The sequence below is a fragment of the Symphalangus syndactylus genome, chromosome 9 (assembly GCF_028878055.3).
Source record: "Symphalangus syndactylus isolate Jambi chromosome 9, NHGRI_mSymSyn1-v2.1_pri, whole genome shotgun sequence".
In the NCBI taxonomy this organism is placed as follows: Eukaryota; Metazoa; Chordata; class Mammalia; order Primates; family Hylobatidae; genus Symphalangus; species Symphalangus syndactylus.
In genome coordinates this window covers 79,364,903-79,381,077 of record NC_072431.2, presented here as the reverse complement: position 1 = coordinate 79,381,077, position 16,175 = coordinate 79,364,903, and the positions used below count along the sequence as shown (strand labels likewise).

Sequence of the window (16,175 nt, the reverse complement as noted above, 5' to 3'; positions counted from 1 at the left end):
AGTTTCTCCCTGACTGCCTCTTTCAAATCAAAACAGAAATGATGAAGCGAAATGCCCAGCTCTGGGCCCGGCCCAAGGAAGTCCTCAATGTGCATGAGTTCAATGGTGCCCCTCCCCAGACTCCAGATCTGCCACCCTGTCCCTCATTTGCTTTGACTTAGCACTCACAAAGTAAACTAATTATTTAATAACTCTCAAGAGCTAAAAGTTAATTTTTTTCATCTTAATTCTAGTCTATTAGAAAAAAAAAACAAAGATTTTAAGCAAATAAAGGAGTTTACTTCTCTGCATCCTCATAATAATTTGTCCATAGACAACACTTTTGCTTCCTATGTTGAAAATAATACTACATTGTAACTGTACTAAATTTTAAAACACAAACGACAATAATATTGAAAAATAAGTTCACTAAGATGTAACAGCTGAATTTACTTTTAGGGTTTGCTGATCTCAATATACATAAACTATGAGTCCCTTAATCCTTTTTTTTCTTTAAAAAAAAAAAAAACTTCCAAAATAGGAGAGGGTGTAGTAATACATATGCCATATGTCTACACATTTTTGCCACTAGCTTTTGAAAGCTTAATGTAGTATTATTAAAAACATAGAATGCTTGTCATATTTTTCCCATGCTAGGGTGCCTTGGGCCATGTCATGGTCCGTTAAAAACAAAAAAATTCAAGGGCTGCCTCTATTTCAGAAACATGAACGTGTTTAGTAATGAAAACAAAACGTGTATTAGAATAGAGCAATATTTACATGGTGTTTTATACAGTGACCAGGTCCCCAAGAGGGTGTGACGGGATTTCTGTTCCTGAAGCTTTGTGGTTCTCTCTGAAGGCTGGGAGCTGTCTGCTTACACCTGGAAGTCCAGCCCAGGAAGTAACTGCTGATGTACAGGTGGCTCTGTTGACATCCTCACAACCTGCTAGGGCTACACCCTCCATGGCATGCCCCTCAGGTACCAAAGGGGAACAAAGAAGGCAAAGGAAGTTCCACCTGAGCCCGATCTGACCAAGGTGGCCCATGCCAGCCACCATGCTGACAGCCAGCAGTGACCAGAGAGGACGCTGGGACCAAGCGGCTTTGGGGGTCTCCCTTGGCCGCCTCCAGGCCTTCCACTGTACTGGTTTGGATTTGCCATGGTAGATTTGTTCGACTACCAGTTTTGTATCCTGAAGTAAGGAAGCCATATGACTTCCACACCTGAGTACCTTAGAGAACAATAGGAGTGCTGTTCTTTGGAGCAAGGATGGCTGGGCCACTCTGGGGTCCTTTCCCTGCAGTTCCCTCCACATACTGGGTCTCATGAGGAGGAGACCCCTGCCCTTCCCTGGGCTTTCTGTGTGAAGCCCTCAGTAAATGACAGTATCGGGGCAGAGCTCTCACTTCCCCTGTGAAAACCTTTCTTCAGTTGCAGCAACACTGGGTAGAGCAGTTGTAACTTATACTGAAGTTACTCTTTGTCCACCAGCCCTAACAAAATGTCAGAGGCCTCTGAACCAGAGCAACTCCATCTTGAATAGGGGATGGGCAAAATAAGGCTGTGTCTTTTCTTATGTTAAAGCAAAGAGGAAAAAATGTTGGTTTTGAATACACACTAGCCACAGTCTTTTTTGTGTTTTTACTCAAGGCTGCAGTGCAGGGTGTACCCAGCAGCCTCCCAGCCCCCATCACAATGCTCCTGGCTCCTGACCCTGTGCTCCTCTTTCCCCCTGTGACCCTGACTGCTCTCTCCTCTGCAGAGAAGTCTTACCTCTTATTTCCCTGGCAACCCTGCCTCATCCCTAAATATACCAGTCAGGAAATCCTTCTTCCTGGGAGTCCCAGGTGAAGGAGCCTCCCCTCCACCCAGCTACAGATGCCCTAAAACCAGCTCATAGGGCTGTTAAATTTTCTGGAATGCTGGTAGCGTACTCATTATTAAAAAGTAAATTATATAAACTTATGGTTAAACATATTAAAAATAAGGGCAATAAATATGCAGCCCTTATCACTTCCTACTGATTTCACTGTTATCTACACCTTTGAGGTTATTAAAATCCATTCTGTCTGGGGGTAGAAATACTGTCAGAGGCATTTGACTCAGAGCGATTCCATCTTGAATACGGGCTGGGTAAAATTAGGCTGAGACCTGCTGCGTGACATTCTTAGTCACAGGATGAGACAGGAGGTCCGCACAAAATACAAGTCATAAAGACCTTGCTGATTACAAGTTGCAGTAAAGAAGCTGGCTAAATCCCACCAAAGCCATGATGGCCACGAAAGTGACCTTTGTTCGTCCTCACTCCTACACTCCCACCAGTGCCATGACAGTTTACAAATGCCATGGCAATGTCCAGAAGTTACCCTATATGGTCTAAAAAGGGGGTGAACCCTCAGTTCCAGGAATTGCCCACCCCTTTCCAGGAAAACTCATTAATAATCCACACCTTGTTTAGCATATAATCAAGAAATAATCATAGAAATTGCCAACCAGGGCTCAGGCTACTGCTCTGCCTATGGAGTAGCCATTCTTTTGTTTCTTTACTTCTCTAATAAACTTGCTTTCACCTTAATCTATAAATTTGCCTCCAATTCTTTCTTGCATAAGATCCAAGAACCTTCTCTTGGGGTTTGGATCAGACCCCTTTCTGGTAAGAATACTACTCGATGGGAACTGCCACAGCCTCTGCCCAGCTCCACACTCATGTCTCACTTTAGTGGCTGGTTAACAGTCATGGTATTTTGCCATGGAAATGAGCAAATGTGACAAATCAAGGCACACGTTATTGTTTTATTGATTGTCTAGATTAGGGATCAGCAACATTTTCCATAAATAGCTACGCAGTAAACATTTTAGGCTTTGTGGGCCATATGATCTCTGTCACAGCTACTCGGCTTAGCCACTGTGGCAAAAAAGCAATATATAAATGAATGAACTTGGCTGTGTTCCAATACAATCTCACTTATGGACACAATTTTGAATCTCATATAATTTTTTTATATATTACAAAATATTATTTTCCTGTTTATTTTTTTTTAAATACCTTTAAACATGTAAGAACCACTCTTAGATTGCAGGCTGTACCAAAACAGGATCTGGCCTGTTGACCATAGCTTGCCAACCCTTGGTCCAAGACCTAGGATGGTGATGAGGAAATCTTGACAATGCAGATCACACTCACAAGTAGTCCTGCCTGTCGCTTCCACATTGTGAATCACATAATTACTTAAGGAAACACTGTTGAGTATTCATACACTTAATCCAGGTCAGCAAAGTCTCACATCACTGAAGGAAAGAGGACATTCCAACATTCGCTTTCTCACTTTGCTTTACTCATTGTAAGTGAAAATATCCATTAACATTCATGTCAGAACTGAGCTCTTTCATCAGTGCAGCCACAGCATGGCCATGGACTTGAGTGCGGCTCAAGTGAACAAAAGCATCTGTGATCAGCAGCTGGCTCTACAGAAATTGCATTAAAGAGTACTGAACATATTTTTATTTTATTTTTTTGAGACAGAGTTTGACTCTTGTTGACCAGGCTGGAGTGCAGTGGCGCGATCTCGGCTCACTACAACCTCCACTTCCTGGATTCAAGCGATTCTCCTGCCTCAGCCTCCTGAGTAGCTGGGATTACAGGCATACACCACCACTCCCGGCTAACTTTTTGTAGTTTAAGTAATATGGGGTTTCAGCATGTTGGCCAGGCTGGTCTTGAACTCCTGACCTCAGGTGATCTACCCACTTCGGCCTCCCAAAATGCTAAGATTACAGGCATGAACCACCGTGCCCAGCCTATTATTATTTTAAATTATGTACTACACATCCTTTTTATAAGTGAAATTTACATGACCACCCTTTCCTCGGAGAGCTGGCTGTTCAACAGTTCCTAGCCTAGCACAGCCTATCCCAGAGGTCCTGATGGTGACTGGTGAGCAGTGGGCCTTGCCACCCACCCACTTCCAGGCAGTGAGTGCCTTAAAGGCAGGGCTGTATCTGATCCAGCCTTTCCCTGCCCCAGAATAGGACCTGGTAACCCCGCTGGTGTTCAGGCTAAGTAAACGAACACGAGTGGGCACAGCACCTTGGTCCTGCACCATCTCTTGTTTTTTAAGGATTATTAGAGAGAGCAAATTCCAGTTTTGATCACAACGTGGAAAATGCTTCAATGAAGTCTCAACGTGTCCCTCCAATAACAAAAGATTACACGCAAACTTTTAAACATTCTTTTACTAACTGATACTTAGTATGTCTGTATTTGCAGCCCAATACACACTATTTTGCATGTTATTCATGACAACAATTGTGTCTAAACTCATTTTAGAACATAAATGAACCAAATGCCAGTGAGAACATGTCTCCCCACAGGCACTCAGTGCTGGGCAGAGCTGGTCCTCTCAGAAGGCCTGGGTGCTCCCCTGTGCAGATCCCATTAAGAAATCAATGCTCCTTGGCCATTCCCATGATCACCCATTAACATTTTAGTGATGTAGCTCCTGCTCCAGAGGAAGAGAAACAAGTTAATCTCATATTTAAAAAAAAAAATAAAAGTCATTGTCATTGGAAGAGCAGTTTGATGAAATGGAAGTCTGTACACGTGACAAACGAACACGTATGGCAAGCAGAAATGGAGGCTGACAACTCTGGCAGCCAAACACTGCTGTGTGTCAGTATTTCCTCACTTCACATGGTTTTAAAAAGGTAACAGAGCCTTTTCCAGACTCATGATCCTCATTCCTCAGCTGCTCACAAGGTCCATCCTGCAGAGAAGTGCTAGGGGTCCTTCAGGGAGGAGTCCTCTCACATGGGATAAGATAACACAGGTGAGGCAGGAGAGCAATGTCTGGAGACAGGGACCCTAAGGCCAATTCGCGCTGACTTCCTAGACCTAAATCAAAAGGAAAACCCTAACTTTGCACTCCCAAGTAACAAAAAGACCAGAGGCTACTCCCCTTTCCTGCATACAGATGAAAAACTGAAAGCACCTCTGATTGGTCCCCTCTCACAACCAGTCTGGTCTCAGGCCAAGTCTTCATGTGCATAAGAGTATAACTTTGTAACTTCACTTCAGCTTCTGATTGGTCACTTTCTGCAATCAATCAGAAGTTTGCATAGGGTGTAACTTTATAACTTCGCTTCAGCCTCTGATTGGTCCCCTCCCACAACCAATCAGACTGATTGTGGGCCACTACTTCATTTACATAGGGTGTACACCAAGTAACCAATGGGAAATCTTTAGAGGGTATTTAAACCCCAGAAAATTCTGTAACCAGGCTCTTGAGCTGCTTGCTCAGGTGCACTCCCACCCTGTGGAATGTACTTTGATTTTTGATAAATCTCTGCTTTCATTGCTTCATTCTTTCCTTGCTTTCTTTGTGCATTTTGTCCAATTCTTTGTTCAAGACACAGGAACCTGGACACCCTCTGCTGGTACCACGGGCTGTCCTGGCTGGACTCAGCTCCATGTTGTACAGTATAAAAAAGGTGCCAGAAAGTTCCAGAGTGTCATCAACCTGAGCTGTCCACCGACCCTGCTGTACTCCAATTCCTCACCCATAAATTGACTCTTTGATCTCTGAGGTCACCTACTTGATGTTGTTGAATGTTATGATCTTCAGGTTCATAAGATCCACAAACAGAAACTGCTAACTTAGGATTTGAACACAGCTAGATACCCACCATCTGCTCTGTTCTGAGAACTAGGCCCTGGAAGAGCTGGAGACAGAGCTGAACCCGACTCCTGGGTAGAAGAGGCCCACTCGCCCAGGGGCTTCCTCTCTGGGAGGCCCTGTCGAATGCCATCATTATCACCTCCACACAGCTGGTTCATCCAACAAGGTACCTGACACAGAGGAAAGCCCAGGGTAACCGCTACCAAGGGAAGTCCAGGCCCCAAAGAAGAAGGGCTGGGTGCTCCCTCGGGAAGCTGCCCAAGGTCACCAGGCACCCAGGAGGGGATGATCAGGTATGAAGGGACACGGAGCTGGGACCAGACCAATTTTCTGCGCCTGTTAAACTCGCCTTGGTGGCACTGCTTGGATGAGTGAGCCAGTCCCGTTGGTCCCACTAAGGATGGATGGGCAAAACATGGCATGAACTGATGTAAGAGAACGCGTTTAAGCCAATGTGCTGAGGTGGGGGCTATTCTGGACGCCATTCCATGAAGCTGAAAAGATGTTGTGGCCTCGTTGCACTGATGTGAAGGCAGCTGTGTGTGGGGAGCAGAAGTGCTGAGGCTGACGCTCGGGTGTGACTCCCTGTCCCCCTTATGTGCGAGTCACCTCACCCCTCTGTACCTCCGGTTCCAGTGGTGACACAGGGGTGACGGTGATGTCACTGCCCTCATGGGATACTGCAAAGCATTCAATACCAGCTGCTACTATGGGATCTATTGGAAATTTAAAATTATATACTCACCACACAATTAAAAATGAGCTAAGGTATAATCTTGTATATATCTATGAAAACATGGTGTGGGGATCATGGTGAACAGTTAAACTGGTGCACCCGTACCACGGGCTAGCCCTCAGCAGGAAAAAGGAGGCAGCACAGCAAGCTGGGTGGAGCCCAAGAATGTTACGTTGGGTGAAAAAAAGCAACGTCTTGGAAGGTCACATACAGTATGATCCTACTGATATAAAATCCTCAAAATGACAAAAATCATAGCAATGGAGAACAGGCTGGTGATTGCCGGAGTTGGGGACGGCAGGAGGAGGTGGCTGTGCCTCAAAGGGGATAGAGGGAGGTCTTGGGGTGAAGGAGCGGTGCCATGTCTGGCCTGCATGGACCTCCAGGTGTGAGGACGTGCACGTGGCGGGCACCCGCGCCAGTGTCCTCTTCTTGGTTTTGGTATTGTCCTATACTACACACGACACAACCATGGGGAAACTGGGGAGGGTACCAGGACCTGTGCCAGCTTTCCAACCTCCTGTGAATCTTCAAAATTAAAAATTAAAAAATATATCAGCTAAGGAAAGATAAACCGTCGTGTGAAAATGCTTTCCCCATGTTGGTCCCTGCAAGATGGCTCTGCCCACGCCCTCCTCTCCAGCACGGTTTTCTGCACACACATGTGTGCACAGCTCCCACCCTCAAGGCTCTGGGATAAAACCCAGTGCACAACCTGCCAATGAGAACTGAGGCTGCAAACAGTGTTCCAGTGCAAAATGGAAACACAAGAATAAGCCGCACTCCAAAGAGAATGTCTAAGTCCTCTACAGACGCCTGGACCAGCACGCCCCGGTGCCCCATGACTGTAGTAGGTATTTGCTGTCCTCCTTCCTATATACCTGCTGTCATCCACCAAGGCATAAACAGAAACACTGACTTTTCAAATACTTCATGGTTTCTTGAGTTGTTCAATCACACGGCCTTCTTTGCCAGGCTGCTGTAATAGCCACTCACATGTCCAAAACCTTCAATTAGGGAACTCTATATTCTGGCCACAGATAGAGAGTTGTGTGGATGCTGCTATTTGACAATACAGAGGTACTTCTCCATTTCACACCAAACCGACAGGGTCTCATGGGGCCCAGCCTCTCCTACGGCCACTCACTTTCACCCACAGCATGCTCCAGTTCCAATCCCTAAGTGCCTGAACTTTCCCCCAGGCTGCAAGACACTGCCAGAGGGAACGGGCCCTCCCCACAAAGTCACGTGTGGTGACCCCAACAAGGCCCTCAGGTAGATGTTCCTGCTCACTGCTCTCAGCCCCATTATATCATTGCTGCAGCCATTCCAAGTCCCAGAAGACCTTGCCCAACATGTTCCTGTCCTGGGCTCCACCTTCACCACGCCTCTGTCCACAGAGACCCCAGGGAGTTCCTGCAAGGAACCCGGTTCCAGGAAAGGGCTAAGCTCACATCTCTTCTAAGGCTTCACCCACTTTTTTCTCTGCTCTCCTATCTTTAGTCTCTCCCCGTCTTGGCTCGCTAGCTGAGACTGTTCTTTCCTTCCTCTTTCCACACCTCCTTCCATTCAAAAGAGGAAACCCTTCCAAAGAGTAGCCCTACACCCAATGTCCCAATTTCCTCATAGCTTCTGAAACCCGTGCTTTTACAGCCAGGCTTCCTCCACACTCTAACAGACGTGATCAGTTGCCTCTTCCCATGATGACCCTCCCTGCCTCCCACACGCCCTTCTCCTGCAAGTCCACAGCTCCCTGAAACTCCTGCTTTCACGTCTCCAGAGTCTTGTGGATGCTGTTCTTCTACCTGGAATGCCTTCAAAGTCCAACAAACACCAGCCCCTTCTAAAACCCAGCCCATACTCTTTCATCTTCACTTTCTCCTCATCCTTACTCATTCCTGCTGAAATTAGAAGTATTTTCTGCAAACCCTAAATTAAGATTCCAATTCTGTGGTACTAAACACTTTCTCTACAGCTCTACAACATTTGTACTGATTCCCTTCCTCCCTTGGATTGGACAATTCTGTCTCAACAACCACAGTAGCTAACAGCAGCTTGCTGAAGTGTGAGCTCAACAGGTATCTGTCCAATGAATGAATTACATCCAGAGAAGAAATGATATATAAAAAATATAAAATTAGAAATACAGTTTCATTCATTCTGCAAACATGTATCAGGATCTACCATTTACAGGGTATTTCCTAGGGAGTCTATAACATAAATGATAGTACAGTGTATGGTCTCAGATCTCAGGGAGGTTCTAGAGGGGCAATAAGATAGACACAACTGTTTAGCTAAAAGCAAGCCTGGGATTAAGTGATGTGAAATAAGCAAAAGGCACCTCGCAAACCATATGGCACTATTCAAACACTGGGGCACTTTTAAAGTTTTCTTATTGACATTATTAAATTATGCAAAACAAAGTTAGGTAAGGGACAAATCCTGCCTGCAGAGTAACTTGAAATTTTGTGAGGAAATGATTTTAGCAAAAATAATATATTATCCAAAGACTTCGTTTTCATTATGGCAAAGATCTCTGCAAATGCAAAGAAGATATCTATGAATTATACCATGTGGTATGCATGTGTCATTTATTTTTAAGCAGAAAGGCCTAAAAATATCTAGTAGCATTTAGAAAATATTTCACACTTCTTTTTATCACTCCATGAATTTAAAACTAAAAAAATAAATATCCCAGCCTTAATGCATAAAAGCAAGTATCTAAGTTTCCTACTTGAAATAAAAAGACAAAAGACTCTATGAAGAAGATGGCATTTTCCTGTATAATTTGGACCAGGGAGACAAATGGCCTGCAGCAAGTCTATCCAGGCAGGACCTCCATCTCCATCAGCAGGGGCCACCTCCTCTGTCCCTGACAGCTCAGAAGCCCATGGTAAATGCTGTTTGTTGTCAGCAGGACACATGCACCAAGCAATTCCCCTCCCCTGAGCCTCCTGCCCATCCTCTCATCCCACTTCCAATCATGGCTCACTCTCCAAAGCTCCAGGAGAAAATTCTCCCCTGGCACACAGCCCAGCCCTGACCTTGTCCCAGCCCCAACATCCCTGCTGGTCCGGCTGTCAGCCCCCATGGGGTGGAGAGAGAACCCTGCCTGCACACCGTACAGTGTAGCACAGCCATGCTATTAGATCTGGGCAATATAACTTCTACCTCATTCAAATAAAATGCAGAAAAGCTGATTGATGAAGCATTATAATGTTTATGAAGAAAGAGTTATTGTGGTTGCAATTCTATGATGTCCTTGATTTGTAGATTCTATCAGTTACACGATTGTCATACTTGCAGACTTCTTCCAAAGTTTGGCAAGAACAAATGGGCTTTTTTTGTGCAGATGACTCATTTACATTTTTAATTATTTTTAAACTACATGAAAAATAAATGACTACATTGAACGATTCAAATAAAAATTAGAGTGTGTTCCCAAAATAGCCCAGGGTGGACCCCTCTCCCTGCCAAGTCCTAAGCATTAGAGCCCAGCACGCCCCAATAAGTCACCATAGCCAACACAGATGCAGCCTCCCTGCAAACACCAAGCAGTGCGGGCCTGCAGGACTCAGTGCCTCACAAAACCAGCAGATACCCGTGGCCAGAATCTTGTGGTGACCGCGCACCCTTCCATGCCCAAGGCAGAAGCCTCAGCTCCTTTCTGCCTCCCATCTGCCACGTTAAGTCACAGGCCTTGCACCTTAAAGGCTGGAGGCCATCCACGGAGAAGACTCCCAAATGACTCCCAACTAGGATTGGCCCTAACAAACACCATGAGCTTGGAGTCTCTCTTCTTTCGGGGCCACTCTGCTTTCTCGGTGGTGCTGTCTCTTCATGTTACCCACAGCCAGTGGGATCATGTTCTCTGTTCCCTCTCAACTATCAGAACCAGTCTTTCGGACAGGATCTCCTGAGGTTCCTGCTGGCAAGGTATAAATAACAATTCCCTGGAAGGGTTGAAAATTGGAAAGGAAATAGGAATTTTTAAAATCTTACACTTCAAGACAACTGGTTGGATGAATCGGGGAGATGGTGGCTTTATTTTTCTTTTGAAGAACGTATACAAAGGTAGACACTGGACAGGTAGGGACACGGTGACTATGGAAGCATCTCATGGCTGAAGCTTGCTCCCATCTCCCATAACATAAAGGCATTCACGGCAGGGGGTGGGGAGTCTTTCTCCTCCACCTATTCAAAGTGATCTTTAGAAGGTCTGCATCACTCCAGCAAACAGTGGCCAGGTTGGTTCTTGCCATATTCAACCCTACTGAAATTATCCTAAGGCAGACCGATCAGCTGAGTTACTGCTGAAAGATACTGCTGAAAGAAGACCCCGAAGGGTTATTCTACCTAAGTTAAAAATAAACAAACAAACAAACACAAGGCCAGGCGCAATGGCTCATGTCTGTAATTCCAGCACTGTAATCCCCGCACTTTGGGAGGCCGAAGTGGTGGATCATTTGAGGTCAGGAGTTCAAGACCAGCCTGGCCAACATGGTGAAACCCCCGTCTCTACTAAAAATACAAAAGTTAGCTGGGCATGGTGGTGCATGCCTATAATTCCAGCTACTCGGGAGGCTGAGGTGGGAGAATCGTCTGAGTCAGGGAGGGGGAGGCTGCAGTGAGCCAAGATCACGCCACTACACTCAAGCCCAGGCAACAGAGCAAAACAGGCTTTGCACACAGAATTGTAACACAGAGTCTACCACTTTGAGGCACAAAATATATGAGTTTAATATAAAGAATTCTCCTCCTACTGTGCATCTGTGGTTATGAAATGATTCATGTCATAAAACTTACATATAAAATAATATTGCTCTATCCCGTTGCTTTAGAATATGAAATAAGATATATGATTTTATGGAGAAGACTACACTTAATTGGAAGGGAAGAGAAGAACAGCAAAATGTCGCAACCATGGGCTTTGCAGTTCCTCAAGGAGACACCAGCAAGACACTTCAGAAGACCTCAGGAACCACAGCCAGCCCCCTGAAAAAAACTGTCAGACGATCCATTGGTTCTTGTTATTCAACCTCACATTCAGTTTGATGGTACAAGACGGAGGGTAGGGGTCTAAAAATGTGTATTTTGAGTGCATGTACATTACACAAGTGGTAAATTACTCCCCATTTTACAAATAGGACACAAACGATTCTTTGGAGATTATTTTCTAATGGCACAAAATGTCTTTTGTTTATATCAGTTTTAACACTCCTCAATCTACCCAGTCTTTGTAAATATCTAAATACAAATCGTTTTAATTTAAAAGAACTAAGAAATGTATTTTAACAACAAAATTTAAAAAAATAAAAATGAAAGATGCCTCAGACAGAATAATGGGCATAGGCACAACGTTGCCTAGTGATTAAATTTTTAAGGAGAAAATTATTCAGTCATCCCCAAAGCTAAAGAAGTACCTCAGATACAAATTTATTCAGGGATAACTTTACAATCTTTATCATCTGAACAAAAATTTACTTTTTCTAAGCCCATTATGTAATTAAGATTTGGAAGAGATACTGAGATAAACCAGGTTAAGACCCATTCTGAACGTATCTTTTTCTAAAATAGACATAGTATAATTTATTTATCCAAGTCTGCATATATACCTATTAAATATGTTTAAATGATGGAACTTTTGAACCCATTTGTGAATCTCTTATCTCTCAGAACTCCTGTGTATCGGATCCAGATGAATGGTGTTCAAGGCAAGGCTATTTGTGACCTGTGGTGAGTGAGGGGGCCCCCATCCAGGGAACTATCCACTGGGTGACATGAGGACGTGCAACCCCAAAACAGAATCTTTGAAAGGGAAGGCAATGAGGTGAACGCAACAAACAGACACAGAAAATCTATTGCTTAACCCTAAGCATGAAACATTCCTGGAAATCTCTCATCATCCTTCCCACAGGACATGTGCCTGGAAAGGTGAGCATGAAACCATTCTCACAGGGAGAGTCATGTTTGAGATGAGGGCAGAGCATGGAATCCAGAAATGGACATGTCTTCTTAAATCCTTCAAAGATAGATTAGACAAGGAAAGATTCCAATGTCACTCCTTCTAATTAATTTTTATTAACATAATAAATTTTGTAACTTCTCTTCTCCAAGCAGAGAATACCCACATTTCTTTGTAATCACCTTTGTTCCTACTTGACACCTTCCTTTTACTTTTGCTCCTCAATAAAAGCTTTATTTCTCCACTTTCACCACCCTACAATTCTTTTGTTGATCAGAATAACAACTGGATTACCAGACAATGCTGCCAGGAGCTAAACTGGGGGCAGAGGCTCACATTCAAACCCTCTGCAGAGCTGGCTGTGAAAACTGCACCAGGAACTGGCTTGAAGAAGAACATTTTTCAAACACCTGTAATCCCAGCACTTTGAGAGGCTGAGGCGGGCAGATCGTTTGAGGCCAGGAGTTCGAGACCAGCCTAGCCAATGTGGGGAAACCCTGTCTCTACCAAAAATACAAAAATTAGCCGGGTGCGGTGGCACATGCTTGTAATCCCAGCTACTGAGGAGGCTGAGGCAGGAGAATTACTAGAACCCGGGAGGCAGAGGTTACAGTAAGCCAAAATCGCGCCACTGTGCTCCAGCCTGGGCAACACAGTGAGACTCCATTTCAAAAAAAAAGAAAAAGAAAATACAGAGTAGACATTCCCTTGACAAACCTCCACCAGCTGGCCAGCCTGGTAATCATGGCTCTGTCCTCTTTCTGATGGGCCTGTGTCCACCCCACACCAAACAGCCTTGCAGCCAGAAAGTGACTGGTACACACTCAGAGAACTCATCCTACAAGGTGGCCTTTACAATTCCCAAAGCACAGAAGTCTTGCTCACCAATTTATTACTGCCAGTTGCCTATGCTATTATAATTACAAAATGTAATTAAATATTATGTAAACTGATGAAATTAAAGTTTGAAAATAAAAATAGTTGATGGTTCCAAGAAAACTTTGTAAAATGCTGTGAACAAATTTTATAAAGGCTATCTTTATTTTTAAAAAATATTATTTAATTGAGTGTGGGCAAGAAAACTGAAAATGACAGAGTGGGAGGAATTATAAAAATACAGAGGCATTTACTTCTCAAATTTTGTGCAAGTATCTTTTATTGTCCAGGTACTTTTAAAAAACAAACTGAAATTTTTAGTTCATATATTACTAAAATGGTTTACAAAGTTGTCCTTGAACCTTAAACGTTGGACCCATATGGCTAAGCCATCATAAATAAAATAACTAAGGTATTATGTAAGCTGAATGTAAGCTGGAGAAAGCAGGCAGTCCTTCACACACAAAGCTATGGATGCACGGCTTGCTGCGTGGAGATGGGCTGGATTTCAGCCCCTCTTGCTCCCTTGACTGGGAACCCTTATGCTGGAAAGCCCAAAAGACTGATACAGCAGCTCTGCCCATACGCAAAAGAGGGGACTCGGCCACATCAAAGAACTGACCAATAAACATACCTCTAAGTTTCATTAAAATAAAATAACTAAGGTATTGTGTGCTATTTTCTTAGCTGTGATAAAGGTATTGAGCTTACGTGGAGACTGCTCTTACTCTTAGGAGACATGTGCTAAAGGACTTTAGAGTGCAGTACTGTTTTTTCAGCAACTTTCAAATAATTCAGAAAGCAAAAATGGTGTGTGTGTGTGTGTGTGTGTATACACATGCAAGTATGCATAGAAAGGGAAAATGGATCATGGAGTAGTGTGAGGGTAGTTCATTGTACCAATCTTTCAACATTTTTTTAGGCTTGAAAATTTCAGTTGCGTCTCATCATTGTGTGTTCAATCTGACAGATATTGGTTGAGTGTACACCATATGTCTGGTACTGCGATCTGGGTATGCAGTGGGGACAGTACAGTTAAAGATGATGTCCATGCCAGGCAGTAATCTATGAAGGATAGAGAATGCAATATAACTTGGAGATATGATCCCTACCTTCAAGGATCTTGATATAACTAGTGTTAGAATCTTGTTAAAATCTTGATATAACTAGTGTTAGAAATAAATTCTAAGTGAACCTAAACTTTCGTAAGCCAGGAGCAGCTTTGTGTGAGTCATTCGGCAGAGGTCATTTGAGAATGATCACACATGGGTGGTTTAAGTTGTCACACCTTTGTATAGCTGGCAGCGTCCTGAAACGAGGGCACAGAATCCTCTCTCACCAGCAGTTTCCCATAACACAAAATAGGATCCCACATATAATTCAAACACAAACTTCCTCAATGTCCTTATGTGATCTTTTACAGCTTTTTTTTTCAATCCAGGATACAATCAAGGTTCAAGTACTGCATTTCATTGTTAGATCTCTTTAGAACACTCTCCCCTGTGCTTTTGTTTTGTTTTTCATGACATTGGCTTTTTAAAAACAGCCTTATTGAGATATAATTCACACACCATATAATTTGCCCATTTACATTGTACAATTCAGTATATTGTACATGTTTTTCATATATTCACTGAGTTGCGGGACCATCACCACAATTTTAGACTCTTTTTATCAGCTCCAAAGGAAATCCCAAACCCATTAGCATTAGAAGTCACTCCCTTTTTTTCTTCCAATCTCCCCAGCCCTAGACAACCACTGATCCAGTATTAATACTTTGCATCTCTACGGATTTGCCTGTTCTGGACATTTCACATAAGTGAAATCATACAATACGTATGCTCTGTGACTGGCTTCTTTCACTTAGCCTAATGTTTTGAAGATTCATCCATGTGTCAGTACTTCATTGCTTTTATTGCTACCTAATAATTGTATGAATATATCACATTTTATTTATCCATTCAGCAGCTGATAGACATTTTAGTTATTTCCATTTTTTCATTATAAGCAATGCTACCATTAACATTTATGTACAAGTTTTTGTGCGGACATATGTTTTCGTATGATTCCACTGAGGAGTGAAATTCCTGTGTCATATGATAGAAGTCATGTTTAACATTTTGAGAAGCTGCCAAAATGTTCTTCAAAGTGAGTGCACCATTTCACCATTTCCATAAGCAATGGATGAGGGTTTCAATTTCTCCATATCCTTGCCAATGCTTGTTACCGTGTTTGATTACAGCCATCCTAGTGGGTTTGAAGTGGTACCTCAGTGTTTTTGACTTGGATTTACCTAATAACTAATGATATTAAACATCTTTTCATGAGCTTATTGGTCATTTGGATATCTTTTTTGGAGAAATGTCTGCAGAAATACTTTGACCATTTTCCAATTGGGTTATTTGTCTATTTAAAGTTGAGTTGTAAGAGTTCACAACTTCAGAACACATTCTGGATACAAGTCCTTAGGATACACATGATTTGCAAATATTTTGGATACAAGTCCTTAAGAGATACATGATTTGCACATATTTTGGATACAAGTCCTTAAGAGATACATGATTTGCAAATATTTTATCCCATTCTATAGGTGTCTTCACTTTCTTGATGGTGTTCTCTGAAGCACAAAAGTATCTTTAATTTTTATGAAGTCCAATTTATCTGAGTCTTCTTTTGTCCCATGTACTTTTGGTGTCATTTCTAAAAAGGCCTTGCCTAGCCCAACATCATAAAGATTACTGTGTTTTCTTCTAAGACTTTTATTGTTTTAGCTCTTATATTTTGATCTATAATCCATTTAAATTTTTGTATATAGTATAAATAAGGAGTCCAACTTTATTGTTCTGCATGTGAATGTCCAGTTGTCCTAGCACCATTTGTCAAAAAGGCTATTCTTTCCCCCACTGAATGAACTTGGCACTCTTGATGAAAATCATCAAC

The 16,175-nt window shown here is 43.0% G+C and overlaps 1 protein-coding gene across 12 annotated transcripts in view; it reads right to left on the bottom strand.

Moving 5' to 3' along the window:
• Positions 1-16,175, bottom strand: part of COBL (cordon-bleu WH2 repeat protein) — a 310,332-nt gene that overhangs the window by 229,674 nt on the left and 64,483 nt on the right. Inside the window, exon 1 of one of the 12 annotated variants that reach the window (XM_063609523.1) lies at positions 760-833. The exons of the other annotated variants lie outside the window; for them this stretch is intronic. Within the exon in view, the coding sequence (XP_063465593.1) occupies positions 760-761 (2 nt within the window). The 5' untranslated portion in view covers positions 762-833. Of the gene's footprint in view, positions 1-759; positions 834-16,175 lie in introns of those variants that run through there. 12 annotated transcript variants of the gene reach the window in all.